This window comes from Sturnus vulgaris, unplaced genomic scaffold (genome assembly GCF_052056855.1).
Source record: "Sturnus vulgaris isolate bStuVul1 unplaced genomic scaffold, bStuVul1.hap1 Scaffold_87, whole genome shotgun sequence".
Taxonomy (NCBI): Eukaryota; Metazoa; Chordata; class Aves; order Passeriformes; family Sturnidae; genus Sturnus; species Sturnus vulgaris.
In genome coordinates, this window is record NW_028276756.1 from 1,873,394 (window position 1) to 1,890,319 (window position 16,926).

At 50.0% G+C, this 16,926-nt stretch overlaps 1 protein-coding gene across 1 annotated transcript; it reads right to left on the reverse strand.

Annotated features, from left to right (window-relative positions):
- Window positions 1-9,123: 9,123 nt before the first annotated feature.
- Window positions 9,124-15,004, reverse strand: LOC148217292 (olfactory receptor 14J1-like). Its single transcript, XM_088158756.1, has 2 exons — window positions 14,982-15,004; window positions 9,124-9,961 (listed from the first exon to the last, which is right to left on the reverse strand). The coding sequence occupies exons 1-2, from the start codon at window positions 15,002-15,004 to the stop codon at window positions 9,124-9,126; spliced, it is 861 nt and encodes a 286-aa protein (XP_088014882.1).
- Window positions 15,005-16,926: the final 1,922 nt, after the last annotated feature.

Below are 16,926 nucleotides of genomic sequence, written 5' to 3' on the forward strand. Positions count from 1 at the left end.
GGAACGTGTCCTGGCCCTGCAGAGTCACACAGCTCAGCTGACACGAGTGGGTTTTATCTCCTGGGCTCTCACCTTGTTTCCATGGGGCTTCAGAGTGTCACAATGTTCTCCTTGCTTCTGCAGTGTCAAAATGACCCCTTGCTGCCATGAGGCCCTGCAGGGTCACAATGGCCCTTTGGCTCCCCACAGTGTCACAATGGTCTCCATGATTCCATGGGGCCTTGCAATGCCACAATGGTCTCCATGGATCCACGGTGCCCTGCAGGATCCCAATGGCCCTTTGGCTGCACCAGGCCCTGTAATGCAACAATGGCCTCTTGGTTCCACAAAGCCCTGCTGCTTCACACCGACCCCTTGGCACCATGGGGCCCAGCAGAGCCAGAGTGATGTCCTTGGTTCCACAGGGTCCCCACAGTGTCACAATGGTCCCTTGGATCCATGGTGTCCCCACAGTGTCACAATAATCCCTTAGATCCATGGTGTCCCCACAGTATTACAATGGCTCTTTCATTTCAGAAGGCCTCAAAGTGTCTCAATGGTCTCCATGGTTCCATGGGGCCCTACAGTTTCACCATGGTCTCCACAGAAGGGATCCATGAATCCCCTGTGTTTCATGGTTTCATGAACTGCAGCCACCAGAGGCCAAGGCCAGCCAGACCTGTCTGTCCTGGCCGCTTTTGTCTGGAAGAAACCCTTGCAGATAGGAATTCTGGAAGAAAAGCACCAATTTTTGCCATGGGTGCCTCTGCAAGAGGGATGTTTTTTTCCATAGGAAGGCGAGCATGGAGCCCCAGTGTTTGAAGACAGATGAGACCCAGCCCTAAAGAAGCCAAGGGCAGCCAGAATGGTGGAAATGTCAACTTTTCTTTGGCAGCAATCACTGATATTGAGAATTTTAGAGAGGGAAATCTCATTTTGGCAATTGATGCCTGGATAAGAAGGACAGTTCTTTTCCTTTGAAGGAAGGCCCAGAGCCCCAGTGTTTCAGGGGCACATGAGAAGAGACCCTCAACATCCCAAGGGCATTTGGACCAGTCATGCCAAGCCAACCAGACCTGTTACCTTTTCCCTTGGACCCATGAGCTCTGCAGTGTCACAGTGGTTGTGCCATATTGGATCCTTGGCTCCACGAGGCCCAGCTGTGTCACACTGGCCTCTTGTTTCCATGGGGTTGCACAGTGTCACAATGGTCCCTTGTTTCCATGAGCCCTTGCAGTGTCACAGGGTTCTCCTTGGTGCCACAGTATCCCAAAGGACCCTTGGTTCCATGGGGACTCACAATGGCAGAAGGGTCTCCTTGGTTCCACAAGGTTCTGCAATGCTCCTTGATTCAACGAGGCCTCAGAGTGTCATCATGGTCTCCAGGATTCCATGGGGCCACAAAGTGTCACAATAGACTCCATGATTCCATGAGATCCCAAAGTATCACTATGGCCCCCTGGTTCCATGGAGCCCCAGAGTGTCACTATGGATTCCTTGGTTTCATAAGGCCCTGAAATGCTACAATGGTCTCTTTGTTTCACAAAGCCTCAAACTATAAAAATGGCCTCCATGGTTTCATGAGGCCGTGCTGTGTCACAATGGAGTCTTGGTTCCATGGTGCCCCATAGTGTCACAATGGTCTCCTTGGTTCTGCAGTGTGACAATGCCCCCTTGGTCCCTTGGAGCTCACAGTGCCACTCTTGTGCCCTTGGTTCCATGAGGCCCTGCAGTGCCACAATGGTGCTTTGGTTCTATGTGGCCTCAAAGTGTCATCATGGTCTCCATGGTTCCATGACGCTCTGTAGTGCAACAAAGTTCTCCTTGGTTCCATGGTGTCAGAATGGCCCCTTTGTCCCATGGAGCCCCACACTGTCACTGTGCTCCCCTTGATTCCATGAGGCCCTGCCGTGCTACAATGGCCCCAATGGCTACAATGGTCTCCAGTGAGACTCTCTACAACCACCTGAACAGAGGCTGTAGTCAGGTGGGGGTCGCTCTCTTCTCCCAGGCAACCACTGACAGAAGGAAAGGACACAGTCTGAAGATGAGCCAAGGGTACTATAGCTTTGACATCAGGAAAAAATTCTTCAGTAAAAGAGTGATTGGGCACTGGAATATTCTACCCAGGGAAGTGGTGGAGTCATGGTCCCTGGCAGCCAAAAAAAGTCTGTATGTGGCTCTCAGAGCCATGGTTTAGTTTTTGAGGTGATGTTAGGTCACAGGTTGGATTTGAAGATTTCATAATAGTCTCCATTGTTCTATGAGGCCCTGCAATGTCACAATGGACCTTTGGTTCCATGAGTCCCCACAGTGTAATCACAAACCCTTGGTGCCAAGAGGTTTCTGAGTGTTGCAATGACCCTTTGGTCACAATGAACTTCTGGTTCCATGAGCTTTCATACACTCAGCAACAGCTCTGCAATGTCACCATGGACCCTTTGTTCCATGAGGTTCTGTAGTATAACATGGTCACCTTGGTTCTGGTAGGCCCTGCAGTGTCACAATGCACCCATGATTGCAGGAGGTTCCACAGTGTCACCAGGGCCTCCTTGGATCTGCAGTATAACAATGGCCCCTTGGTTCCATGAGGCCTTTCTAGGTCACAATGGACTTTTGGTTCCATGAGGTTTCTCAGTGCCACAATGGTGTCCTTGGAGCTGCAGTGTCAGAAGGGACCAAAGGTTCCATGTGGTCCCATTCTTTCAAAATGGATTTTTGCTCCATGAGCTCCCACAATGTCAAAAGGCCCCTTTGTTCCTTGAGGTTCCATAGTGTCACAGTTGACTCCTTGGTTCTGTGAGGCCCCACTGTCACCAAATCAACAAAATATCAGAATATGACACTTTTAAATGTACTTTGGTTCTAAAAAGGGCATGATTTCTTTCAGACCTCAGGTCCAATGTGGAATAACTACTAAATTTATGTAGACACATGATTCTACAAGTGTGTTGCTTATATTCAGTGACTACATGTGTATTACAATTTACCCATTTCCATAAAACCCACCCCAAGTTACCAGGTTGTGTCCTTGTTTGTTCTATCACTCCACCTTTGAGCCAGATATTTTCTTCTTCTCTTCCAACCATCCTGGCTGGGAAAGCAGCCCCTGCATGCCTTGTTCCTGTGCTAAAAATTCACAGGCACGGTAAAAATGGAATGAACTCTTTTTGGTGTCAAGGCCAAGGCTCTCTGTGTGTCCAGGCAGAGGCAGGCAGGAGGCAGAGCTGTCAGCAAAGGAAGGGGCCAGCGAGGTGGGGCAGCCGGGGGATGACGACAGCCTGCAGGGACAGAGGCGCAGGGCATGGACACCGTAGGACAGCCTGGGCTGCAGAGGGCACAGGGATGGGCAGCAGCTGAAAGGCCCTGACACAGCCAACTCCTGCAGCAAGGGCTCCTTCCCTTTTCTGGATGGGGCCTCTCTCATCCATCCTGTTTGCACATTCTTGCCCCTCTATCTTATCTTGTAGCCTTGCTCTTTTCTCCTGTTCTTGCAAAGACAGCGAATTTTAAGGATTCATAGCATCTTGTCAACTCCCTTCTAGTTAAAGCATCCACCTGTGTTTTTAAATTTTACTCTTTTATTTCAATTTTTATTCCCCTTGTTTCAGTGTCACAATGACTCCTTGGTTCTACAGGCCCCACAGCTTCATCACTGACCCTTGGTTCCATAGGGGTCCTGAGTTTCAGAATGGTCCCCCTGATTCCATGAGGCATCAGAGTGTCACCATGGTCTCTTTGGTTCCATGGGGTTCCATGGTGTTTCCATGGTGTCCTTGGATCATCTGCTGTCCTTGTCTCAACTGACCCATGGTTCTATGAGGTTCTGCAGTGTCACCATGGTCACTGTCAGAGGCTGGATGAGATCAATGTCCCAGACATCTGGGGATGAGCTGTCAATCAGTCACACAGTGGGGTGGTGCTGACCCAGGCTCTGATTGCCCCAGCAATCACAAGTCCCACCTGGGGGAGGCCCACGAAGGCCCAGGGGCTTTAAACACAGAGCAGGCGCTCAGCCCATGGTCCATACCCTGCCTTCTCCTGGGGTCTGTGTCTCACCCACACTGGAACCCTAGGAGCTGGGAGCCATGTGCGTGTCTGTCTATAGAGCTTCTGTCCTTTTGTCTCTCTCTCTTTCCTCTCCTTCTACTGGTCTTTATATGGAACAGTTTTGGGCACCGCAACAATGTAAGTGTTTAAAGGTTTCTAGATTAAATAGGCAAATTTAATGAAATTCTGGCTACGGTAAGTGTTTTATGTTGACTAGGATGTTGTATTAAATCCTTTCCCAAAGTTCCTTGATTTTCTATACTTTAAAAGTAAAATTTTATGTCTTTTTTACCTCTAGAAAATATCTGATTGGGGATTCTCCAGTGCACCAAACTCAAGTAAAGGAATCTTTGGTCACCCCCAGCATTTCAGTGTTCTGGGGTGTTCCAGCCCTGCAGGCTCACCATGGCCTCTTGTTTCCATCAGGCCCTGCTGTGTCACACTGGCCCTTGGTTCCATGAGCATCTGGAGTGTCACACAGCTTGATGACATTTGTCCTTGCTCTCTCTCCCATCCCAGTGCCCCAGGAACAGCCCCGAGCCACCCGTGAGGGACAGGCCCTGCTGGCCCAGGCCTGGGCTCAGGCCTTGGCCTTTCTGCTTCCTCCACCCAGCCCAGGCCTTGCTCAGCATTGCAGTTCCCTGCTCACAGCCTCGGGCTCCTGCAATCCTGCCCTCAAGGATCTGCTCTCACCACTCCCTGGGGAGCCTTTGGCACTCCCTGCCCTCAGTGGGGCCACTGATGCTCCAAGGGACTTGGAGTTTTGCTTCTGACTCCTGGAGCAGCTTCTTCAACCTTCTCTCAGTGCCTGAGGGTCCTGGACTCAGCCCCAAATCCACCACAGGACTGATCAAAATACTGAAAGCCCACAGGAGTACCTTGTCTTCCTTCAATTGTCTTCAAGTCTGCAGGGCTTGTGCAGCTGTTTGGAGTCAGTTTGGAGTTCTATTAATGAGGAAGATTTCCAAGTGCATCCCATGATTTTTAGTTTTTAATCAATGGAATATTTTTTTTTTTCAGCTCAGAGAAGAGGTAATTGAATCATTCCCCAAGTTGTCTTGATGCTGAACGTCTCCTTAGGAGGCCTGGACATGCAGAAGAATGAGCCCCTTGCAGGCTGACCCTGTTTGGACAACCTGCTCCTCACCCCCAGCCTCACCATGTCTGACATTGCCCACCTGGGACTGACATCCCTGTATCCTGCAGCAGAACCTTGTCCCCTGAGCTCTGCAGCTGGGTGTCCCAGCCCATTGCACCATGTCCCACCTGCTCTCCTCAGGGCTCTGCCTGCACACAGGCCCAGGAGAAGATTTCCTGTTTGTAAGGAAAGAATGGAAAATCCTGAGCAGGTTTCCTAAACAACAAACCCCACTGAGGAACCACATGCCCAGTCTAGGCTGCCTGGAATGCTGTCATCTTTCTGCAAGGGACAGTGTAACCAGAAATGATGTCTGTAAGCAGAATTCTCTGAATCTTCCAGCTGAATTCTCTGTCCCTGTCCTTTCTCTGGATCTCTGTTGCAGATGGAATCTGCTGGTGCCTTTCTCACCTTTAACCCCTCTTTTGAATGCAGACAGTCCAGGTGTGCTAGGCAGGTGTTGCTCAGTTTACTCAAAGATTTGTATCCTCATGGAACCAAGGAGACAATTGTGACAGTTCAGAGCCTCACAGAAACAAGGCTCCATTGTGACACTGAGGGCAATCATGGAATCAAGGAGACCATTGTGACACAGCCAGGCCACATGGAACCAATGGTCCATTGTGACAATGCAGATCCAAGGAGACCATGGTGACACTATGGGACCGCATGGATCCAAGGGGCCATTGTGACACTGAAGAACTTCATGGAAGCCAGGGTCCAGTGTGACACAGCGGTGCCTGATTGGAACAAAGGAACCGTTGTTGACAGCCCAGAAACTCATGGAACCAAGGGGCTGTGGTGACACAGCAGGGCTACATGGAACCAAGAACACCAGTGACATTTAGGAGCCTTATGGAGCAGAGGGCCCACTATGACACTGCAGAAACAAGGAGAGCATTGTGATATTATGGAAGCTCATGGAACCAAGCAGCCACTGTGACACTCCAGGGCCTGTTTGAACCAGGGAGACCATTGTGACACTCCAGAATCTCTTGGCACTGAGGTTTTATTGTGACACAGCAGGGCCCCATGGAACCAAGGGGCCATTGTGAAACTGTGCAAGGGCCATAATGGAGTCAAGGACACCACTGACACTGAAATCCACAGGATAGAAAGTTTTGAACACAGTTTTGAATATCTGAAAACAGATATTCTTTATTACATCATGGTAGTCACTGTCACACAAACCTTTCTTCATTCGAGTGCACTGAGCATTGAATGAACAGAGTTTTTATCACACACACTGGTTACATACTCTTTAGCTATTCCCCACTTTCTTTGAATTTATTGGACATAGTTACACTCCTTATCACAAGTCCTTATATGGTTCTTTGGGGTCTGTCTTCAACATCCAGTGCCCTTTTCAGGGAGCTTCTTCTCAACCTCCACTTTTGAGTGAGGGCAATATTATTTTTTTTATAATTTCTGCTTTATCAGCCTTGCAGAGCTGAGCTGGCATCCTCCTTGCATTTTGTGTGACTTCTGTTTGCCTCAGCTACCTCCTTTATCTGTTTCTCCAAGGCTGTGCTGTTCTGTTCTCTGCCCTTGATCAGTGTAAATGTTGTTCTGTTCTCCTGTCCTTGTCACAGTGCTCGCCCCACGAGGTGTGTCTGCTAGCCCCTCCAAGCCATGGGCTTGGGGCGGGCAAGTGTTCCTGAGGGAACAGGGATGGGACAGCTGGGCTGGATGAACCAAGGGATGTTCCATTCCATGGCACACCATGATAAGCTGAAATAAACTGAGAGAAGAGAGGGGCAAAGGGTGTAGGGAATTGATTTCTTTTTTAAGAACATTTTTATTCAAAACAGCACCTACACATACACAATCCACTCCTGCTACAATATGGTTAAGTATTTTCTGCTGCTAGGAGATTTCCTGTGGATTTGCTTTGCTTCTGTGAATGGCCTTTGCTTTTTGTGGTTGCTTGGTTTGTGGGGTTTTTTGTTGTTGCGGGTGGGTCTTGCTTTGTTTTTTTTTTGTTTGGGTTTGATTTTCCATATTGAACTGCCTTTTTTTCTGATACATAAATTCAACCTTTTCGTGTGGCTTGGTGGACACCTGATGACAAGAGAAATTTACCCAACTCAGTCATTTTGCCCAATTACATTTTGCAGTCACCATTAACCAGATGAATTCGGTCACAGACTCCCTGCAACCTGGCAGCATCCACAAAGGAATTGAAAGTGCATTTCATGCCATTGTAGAGATAATAGAAATGTTCCACACTGGTGGTCAAGGGCTGGTCACTGAGGGATGTCACCAGGGAGTGGCTGCCAAGAGGACTCTGTGCCATGGATGACATTTGACCCTCATTGTTCAGCCAAATTCCCACCCACCCCATGTTCCTCTCCTGCAGCCCAGCTCGCTCCAGTCTGGCTCTGAGGAGAGCACAGCAGACCATGTCCCAGGCCTGGCTAAAGTCTGGGCACACATCCCCTTCTTTTCCCTCCCACGGGGGTTCTGCAATCCCTGCCTCGTGCTGCCAGTGCCTGGAATGGCTGCAGGAGGATTTGCCAGCTGCCCTTCCCTGCTGAGCCTGACCAGTCTGTGACTGTCCCAGTGCCCCTCCCTGCCCTGTTTGCAGACTGGTTCCATGTCTGCCCTTCCCAAGTACCCAGGACCCTCTGGGATATCTCTGTCCTTTCCAAGGGGTTTGAGAGAGATGTCACAGAGACACTGCCCAGCCTTCTCAGCATCCCTGACTCTAAAGGCCTTTTCCACATCCCTCAGCTCCTGGTCAGTGCCCAGAGCACAACACAGCTCTATCCAGGTTCTCAGGGTGGGTCAGAAGGGAGGTAGCTCTGATTTCTTCCCAAAAACCTACCATTCCATTTGTCTCTCTCTGCAGTCCGTAGCTGCCTTGAATATTTTTTCCTGGAACATCCCTGCAAGAATGTTTCTCTCCATGCAATCCTAAGCACACCCCACTAATGAATTCAGGTGTTTTCACAGAGTGTAGTGGCCTCAAGGCACTGTTTGTGCCACCAGAACTGTGCCACCCCCGAGTGCTGATGATGGTGTTTGTGCTCACTCGGGTTCATCTCCCCACACACACATGATGCACTGCTGAAATCTCCTCAGTACAGAGCAAACATGGCTGCTGGCCTGGTCACTCGGTGTCCCTCCATGCAGGGACAAACAACCTCGTGCAGCTGGGGGAGAGGCCAGTGCTGAGTGTGGTGATTGCAGGGGCTGGTGTGGGACAATTGCCCTGGGGCACCTTCTCAGGCTGTGCCCAGAACAAAGACACAGCCCAGGCCCTGCCCTGCTGCTCCCTCAGGTCCATCCCAGGAGCTCTGGCTGTGCCAGGACACTGCTGTGTGCCCCCTGCACACTGCCCCTCTGCCCCAGGCACTGGGCTTTGCTTGGCCAGGGCATTCCTGGAGCACATTGCTGACAGCAGCTCTGGAGAGGAGCAAAGCCTTCCTGCCCTGCCCTCAGGAGATGCCCTTTGTTCATGGAGCTGCTGTGCTGGAGCCCAGCTGTGTCCCAGCAGTGCCCATGGCCTGTCCCTGCCTGTGGGCACAGCACGGACACGCAGCAGGACAGTGACCAAGCTGCCAGAGCACTGCGGCCTCACAGCCACAGAAGGGCTGGCAAGGAGAGGGTGGAGTTGGGAAGAGCAGATGTGGGAAGAGCCAGGGCCATTGTCCCTGGCTGTGCTGCTGTGCTGGGAGTCTCTTCCCTCCACCTCTGCCCACAGGCACTGCCCTGCAGAGACAGAGAAGGGCTCAGGAAAGATCCTGAACACACAGGGCAGGGCAGGCACTTGTTTTATTTAAATGCACAGCAGAAAGACCTCTTGCATGTCTTTGTGTTTCAAAAGAAAGGTAGATATTAATGAAGAAATGGAAAGACTAACACTACAGTATTTTGTAAGAAATATTACAACAATAGAAACAGATACCATAGAAAGAGCAGACAAATATGGAAAAAAAAAAAAAGGCGAGCTTTTAGAAAGTTACATTCAGAAGATTATGCATCAGAAAAGTTGAATGCTTCAGAAAATACAGAGTTATCAATTTTCTCAGGGCATCCTTGAGCTGCTGGTTCCTCAGGCTGTAGATGAGAGGGTTCAGGGCTGGTGGCACCACTGAGTACAGAACTGACACGGCCAGATCCAGGGATGGGGAGGAGATGGAGGCTGGCTTCAGGTAGACAAACACTGCAGTGCTGATAAACAGAGAGACCACAGCCAGGTGAGGGAGGCAGGTGGAAAAGGCTTTATACCGGCCCTGCTCAGAGGGGATCCTCAGCACAGCCCTGAAGATCTGCACATAGGAGAAAATAATGAACATAAAACAACACAAAGATGAAGAGGCACTAACTGCAATGAGCCCAAGTTCCCTGAGATAGGATTCGGAGCAGGAGAGCTTGAGGATCTGTGGGATTTCACAGAAGAACTGGCTCAGGGCGTTCCCATGGCACAGGGGCAGGGAAAATGTATTGGCTGTGAGAAGCAGAGCAGTGAGAAAGCCACTGGCCCAGGCAGCTGCTGCCATGTGGGCACAAGCTCTGCTGCCCAGGAGGGTCCCGTAGTGCAGGGGTTTGCAGATGGACACGTAGCGGTCATAGCACATGATGGTCAAAAGGGAAAACTCTGCTGAGATGAAGAACACAAAGAAAAACACCTGTGCAGCACATCCAGCGTAGGAGATGTGTCTGGTGTCCCAGAGGGAATTGTGCATGGCTTTGGGGACAGTGGTGCAGATGGAGCCCAGGTCGCTGAGGGCCAGGTTGAGCAGGAAGAAGAACATGGGGGTGTGCAGGTGGTGGCTGCAGGCTACGGCGCTGATGATGAGGCCGTTGGCCAGGAGGGCAGCCAGGGAGATGGCCAGGAAGAGGCAGAAGTGCAGGAGCTGCAGCTGCCGCGTGTCTGCCAATGGCAGCAGGAGGAAGTGGCTGATGGAGCTGATGTTGGACATTTCCTGTGTCCTGGCATGGGGATCTGTAATGAAGTAGTGTAGTATAGTTCAGTTTGGAGAGGACTTGAAATATCCCAGCCCAGCTTGGTGTCACTTTTCCCCCACTGCCTGTCCAGGGCTCTGCTGCCTGGAGCTGTCCCTGCCAGCAGCTGCTTCCCTGTGCCCAGGGCTGAGCCCTGCCAGTGCTGCCAGAGCCCAGCCCAGCCCTGGGGGCTCAGCTCTGCCCTGCACACCCCTCCCAGCACAGGGCACTGCCCAGAGTCAGCTCTGACTGTGCAGGCTTTGATGGGAACATCACAGCAACACCGAGGAGGCTCGAAAAGTGAGACTGATGCTGCCTGTGAGGGACCTTGTGCTGATTTCTGTCACTGCCTTCTTTATTAAGATCCGAGAAAAAAAAAAAATATATTTTTCCCAACCTGATCTGAGAGATAAATATCTATATGCAATTTCCTATCTATGCAATACAGAGCAGTAGATTATAAAGTCACGATTTTCCCTTTTATGCAGTCCCTGCCTCACTGTGCTCCCTGTATAATGTGTTTGAAAAGGTTCTAGATTTAAATGTTATGCTGGGAGCAGTCCTCAACAATGCAGCATCATCACCACACAAGGAGAACACTTCCAAGCCTCACCAGCTGTCTCCTTCCATCCATACCTTGTCCCCCAGTGCTGGGAGCAGCTCCCAAGGTTGGCTGAGAGCTGTCCCTGGCAGGCAGCAGAGTCCCTGCCCCAGCACAGCGCCCTGGGCTGCAGGACCCTGCTCTGCACGACAGCCCTGGGCACCCCTGGCTGCTCTACACAAGAGATCATCAGAGAATGTACTCACACAGTCTGCAGGCATTGGGATGTTGCAGCTTTAGGAGATGACTGCAGGAGCTGCAGCTGCATTGTCCTGCAGCCAGAGGCTTCCTGTGTCAAGGGCTGGGAGTGATTCTGCCCCAGGCATTCTGAGCATCTTCCCAGCCCTGAATGATTGAAGCTCTCTGTGCCTCTGTGCTGTGCCTGGGGTGGCTGCAGGCAGTGCCCCAGCCCTGCTGGGCTGGGAGAAGAGCTGCTCATGAAGAGAAATGTGTTTTTGAAGCTCTTCTTGGTTGCCAGGATCGCCTTCTGTGCCAGGAGCCCAGCCCAGCTCAGCAGCACGGACACAGCACAAGGATTTTAATGACCCTCTTGGGGTTTGTGCTGAGGCCCTGAACATCAGTCCCGGAGAGAGAGCTGAAGAAACCTCTCAAGAACTCCAAGTCACAATCAAACTCCAAAATTTCCTGAAGTTTTAATGGATCCCACTGAGGGACACAACTGAGAAAATGTCCCCAGGTTCCCGTCAGAGCAGGAAATTGGAGGCAGTAATGACAAGTGGGGACAAAGAGAAGCCAAGTCTTGGTGCCCTGGGGCACAGCAGGGTCTGTGCCACCAAGGGCTGGGAGGAGACACCTTGTCCTGAGCCACTGGGGCCTCCTGGCACAGCCCCAGCAAGGCTGGCCACTGGCACCCCTTGTCCTGCCTTCAGCATCCCCCCACATCCCAGTGGCCTCAGGGATCTGCTGGGACGAGTCCCTGGGGAGCCTTGGTCAGGAATGGCCCTGGGGGGCTCCTTCATGCTCCCAGGGACTGCAGGTTTTTTACAGGACTTTGGTTATTGCTTTTCCCTTGGAGTTCTCTGAGATCTTTGTGCAATCCTGGCCTTCAATTATCTGCTTTAATTAGTCCCTTGACAGCCTTTGTCAGTAATGATACTCACTGGGGCTCATTAATACTTGAAGGTACTAAGTTTTTTTAAGGTACTTGGAGTTTACCTTTTTACACCAACTCTTTAGTAGTTTATGCAATGATGCCCCCAATTATCGGCTTTAACAAGTCCCTTGAGAGAACTTTGTATTGACACTCACTGCGGCTCATTAATACTTCAAGGAACTTCAGTTTTTTAAGGAACTTTCCTTTTTCCTTTCTTTTCTCAGTCTCAGAGACATTTTTGGGCAATCCTGGCCTCCCATTCTCTCCTCCAAAGAGTGTCCATGAGGAGCCTGTGTTGGGGATGGACCTCAGTGGGGCCCATTAATGCTTTGAGACACTTTGGGTTTTTCTTCTGCCTTGGACCCCTGGAAAGGTTTGTGCCATCTCCTCTCAGGCCCTGAGGTTCAAGGGCTCAGCACCAAATGCACCACGGGGCTGATTGGGATCAAGCAAGTCCTGACAAACCATGGCTCTGCCTTGATTTCCCTCTGGTCTGGTGCCGTTCATTAGGAAGGTTTCCTACTACAGTTAGAGAGAAATATTTCAAAGAGCTTCTATGAAATATGAATTCCTATTTTAAAGAGAGTGTTTTATAGCCCTTCTCATTAGATATATGTGATTGCAGTATTCAGTGGTTGATATTGATCCAGGGTGTCTCCTCAGGAACTTTGGCCTGCTCAGAGAAGCTGTGCCTTGAGGTCTGAGTGTGGACAACCTTGCTCCACATTGCCCAACCCCATCCTGTCTGTCCTCACTCACCTGGGACCTGCTTTGCTTGGAGAACTGGCTGCACTCAGGCCAAAAGTAGTTTCTTGCCTTTTTTTTGTTTTGTTTTGAAGCAATCTAAAACTCCTGAATTTCCTCATTGAAAACAGACACCTTCTATGAGTGTGTGCCAGCCCAAGGTACCACCAAACAGGTTCCCCAAGTCAGAACCCTGCAAGGAATGTTTGAGACCTTTGATTTCGTTGGTTCCACAAGGCCTTGCTGGGTCACCATGCACTCTTGGTTCCATGAGGTTCTGCATTGTCACAATGGAGATTTGGGTCCCTGGGGCCCCACAGTGTCACAACGCTCTTTTGGGTTCCATGAGGCCTTGATCTGTCACAATGGACTTTTGTTCCTCGAGGTTCCATACTCTCACCAATGGTCTCTGTAGTTCCAGAGTGTCACAATGGACTCTTGGTTCCATGTGGCCCCACAGTGTCACCGTGGTCTCCTTGGTTCCACAAGGCCGTGCAGTGTCACAATGGCTCACAGGTTCCATGAGGCCCCACAGTGTCACAGTGGCCCCTTGGTGCCATGAGTTTCCCCAGTGTCACAATGGTTCCTTGGCTCCACGTGGCCCAGGTGTCTCACAATGGACTCTTGGTTCCGTGGGGCCCCGCAGTGTCACAGGGGTTTCCTTGGTTCTGTAGGGTCACACTGGACACTGCAGCGCCCCCTGCTGGCCGGGAGGACCTGGCGCTGTGTGAGCACCTCCTGGTGGATGACCCCTGCAACTGTGAATGGCTTGTACTGGTTTGTACTGGTTTGTGCTGGGATGGGGTCCAGGAAGTGCTGGGACGGGGCTGAGGTCATTGGGTTGTACTGGGTTATACTGAGAGAGGGTGTGTGAGTGTCTGGGTGGACCTAGCACTGTGTGTACTGGTTGTGCTGATTTATACTGGTTTGTACTGGGATTGGCTGCTGGGGGGTTACTGATTTGTGCTGGGTAATTCTGGGATGTGGTACTGGGGGTGACTGGTTTATGCTGGGTTATACTTGGTTATACTGGGTCATACTGGGTTACACTGGTTTATATTTGGTTTGTGTGCCGGGAGTCACTGGGTTATACTGGGTTATACTGCTTTATATTGGGATGTGGTCCTGGGGGTGACAGGGTTGTAGTGGTTTATACTGGGTTATAGAGGGATATTCTGGATTTTACTGGGTCAGACTGGGGTGTACTGGGTTATACTGGGAGGGAGCTTGGGGATGCTTGGCACTCCACTGTGAGCAACTTCTGGGGATGCTGGCCTTACTGGTTTATACTGGGATGGGGCTTGGGACATACTGGGAGTGACTTCAGGTAGTGCTGGCCTTACTGGTTTATACTGGGAGCTGCTGCCATGGGCTCAGGGGCTCAGGGGTGACTCCCAGTGCTTACTGGTTTATACTGGTGCCTTCCCAGTATAAACCTGGGAGCCCCAGGACCACACTAGGAGCCCCTAGACTACACTGAGTATGGGTTTGGGTGCATGAGGCCATACTGTTTTATACTGAGAGCTGCTGCCACAGGCCTCAGGAGCTCGGGAGTGGCTCCAAGTGCTTACTGGTTTATACTGGTGCCTTCCCAGTCCACACCTGGGAACACTGGTAGGCACTTGCAGCCGGGCAGGACCTCAAAGCTGAGCTGGCCTTCACCAGGGCCTTGCTGAGCCGCAACTTCTCCAACTTCTCGGCCTGGCAACACTGCCTGGGGCTGGTGATGCCCACCAGGAACTACGGCAAGGGCACTGCCCCCTGGAAGGCTGGAGGAAGGTGAGGGATTCCTCAAAAAATCTCCAACAATTTTACGAGATCCCCAAAATTGTCCAGCTTCGTCCTCACCTAAAGTGGGAGCTGGTGGGTTCTGTTGGGTTGAATGGGTAGACCTGGTGTTCCTGAAACTCCATTGACTTCATTGGGTAGACCTGAACTCCTGGATACCTGGGTGTCCCCAGTGAGATATTGGGGTTTCCCCTGCTGCCACCCTGAGATTTTGGGGTGCTTCCTTTGCCCACCCCAGAGCTGGAGCTGCTGCAGAATACCATCTTCACCAATCCCATGCACCAAAGCACCTGGCTGTACCTGCACTGCATCCTCTCCTGAGGTAACTCAGGGCTCCCTCCCACCCCTGATGTCCTCACCTGACGTTTTGGGGTACCCCTGAATGTTGGGGTGCCCCCCAACAGCCCCACAACTGCCAAGGGTCATCTGTGTCCACATCGACTGGGAGGACGGTGGCCATCATCTTCTCCTGGCCTGTCAGGGTGAGTCAGGGCACTTGGGTGCCCCAAAAATAGCCGGGATATCCCCAAAATTTGTCTGGGTACACCTGGATACTGCCCAAAATCACCTGGATCCCTCCCAGCCCACCTGGCTATCCCCAAAAATCACCTGGATACCCCCAGAAATCACCTGGATACATCTCGTTACCCCTTGGATACCTGGATCACCAAAAACCCCTTGGGACCCCTGAAACCTAGTGTCTCAAACATCCTCATTGCTTTGATTGGGCAGACCTGGTGCCCCTAAACCCCATTGCCTTTAAAGGGTAGCCCTGCTGTCCCTATATTCCTATTGACTTCAATTGGTTAGATCTGGAGTCCTGTTTATCTCCATTTATCTCTACAAATCCCTCCCAGTGGCCTCACTTTTGCTTCAGTGCTCCCAGTCACCCCAGTGTCCCCCCTTAGCCCTTCCCAGTGCTCCCAGTTTAAAGAGTAACTCTTCCCAATCAAGCCCTATCAATGGGTAGACCTGGTGTCCCTAAATCCCTATTGACTTCACAGTGGTAGAAAACTGGTGTCCTTCAATCCTCTGACTTCAGCGGGCAGAGCTGATGTCTAACATTTTTGCTGCTAAAAATCCCAATTTTGAGTTTGGAATTCCCAGATTTCAGGCTGAAAATGGACATTTTTGGGCTTAGCTGGAGGCACAGCTCCAGCATGGACAGCAGGTGAGGGATCAGGGATTTGGGATTGGCCTCCAGGAATTCATCCAGGACATCCAGAGCATCAGCATTGCAATCCTGGAATGGAAACTCCCAGAATTCAGACCAAGATTTCCCCCAAATTTCCCCATTTTAGGACCAAATTTCACCAGAAATCCATTGACTTCAATGGATAAACCAGGTGTCCCTAAATCCCTATTGACTTTAATGGGATAGACCTGGTGTCCATAAGTCCCTATTGATTTCATTAGTCATGTCTGATGTCAAAAAAATGTGGTTTGGGAGATTGATATTACAAGAGATGGGGCAACTGAGAGACGTTGTCAAAGATGGTTTATGGCCTCATGGTGTCAGTCTCATAGAAGGGTGAGACATTAAAGCTGTTACATCCAACACCAAACTATCAGAAGCCTCCTCATTCTTAGTTACAATGCCTTATGTTAGTTTTTAGCCAATCAAATACTTCTGTGAATTTTGCCAGCATCCTTTTACACCAATCATTAATTGCTTTCCTTCTCATGGCTTTGCAGTAATGTGTCATTTTGCAACCAATCCTATAACACTTCACAAACCTACATTGATATATCTTAAACTTCTAATTAACATTATAACAAGTTCTATTGCTAAGCTTTACAATCTTTTACTATCTTACTTAACATACTGCTTTCCTTACATAATGCTTATTTCTGTTTGCTTAAAACATATTTCTACTTAAACTAAAAACTTTTATTCCTGTTTTATATCTATTTTACTTTTAATGCTCTGATTGTCCAAGATTTCTCCAAGGTCTTGGGTCAAACCTTGGATCCATCTCAATCTCTGAGCCTGTATGCACAAGGCCCTGAGAGCTCTCCGTGCCTGCATTTCCCACACCACCTGTCGTCTCTGCCTCCGATTTCCTGCTCTCACTGGAACCTGGGGACACTTTCTCAGTTGTGTCCCTCAGTGGGACACATGAACAGAATCAGAAAATCTAGAATTTAATTCTGACTGAATTCTTGAAATTCAAATCAGGGTTCTGCCTTGATTTACGTCTGGTGCAGTTCATTCAGTAGTTTTTTAAACTCAAGTTATGGCAGAAATAAGAATAATACCTTCTTAGATATTTCTATTCCTATTTTCAAGGGTGTATTTTATTACTCTTGTCTTTAGAGCATAGGTGATTGAAACATTCTGTGATGGATATTTGTGAGCAATGGATTTGTAAAGGATTCTCAAAGCCTGACTGAAAGCTCACACAGTCTTGTACATCTGGATGCAAACTCTGAGATAAGGTGTGCTGACTCAGAATGGCCCTGGAATAGAGAAGACATTGCTGAGAGAGAGATTGAACAAGAAACAAGTTTCAAACAATGGCCTTGCAAAAAGATCAGATATTTTGGAGAATTAGAACATGA

Coding starts and splice junctions, on each gene's coding strand:
- LOC148217292 (XM_088158756.1), bottom strand. CDS start 15,004: ATGTATCCAGGTGATTTCTGGGG. Junction 9,962..14,981: donor TATCCAGGTGATTTCTGGGG/GTATCCAGGTGA, acceptor CCTCATCATCAG/CGCCGTAGCCTGCAGCCACC.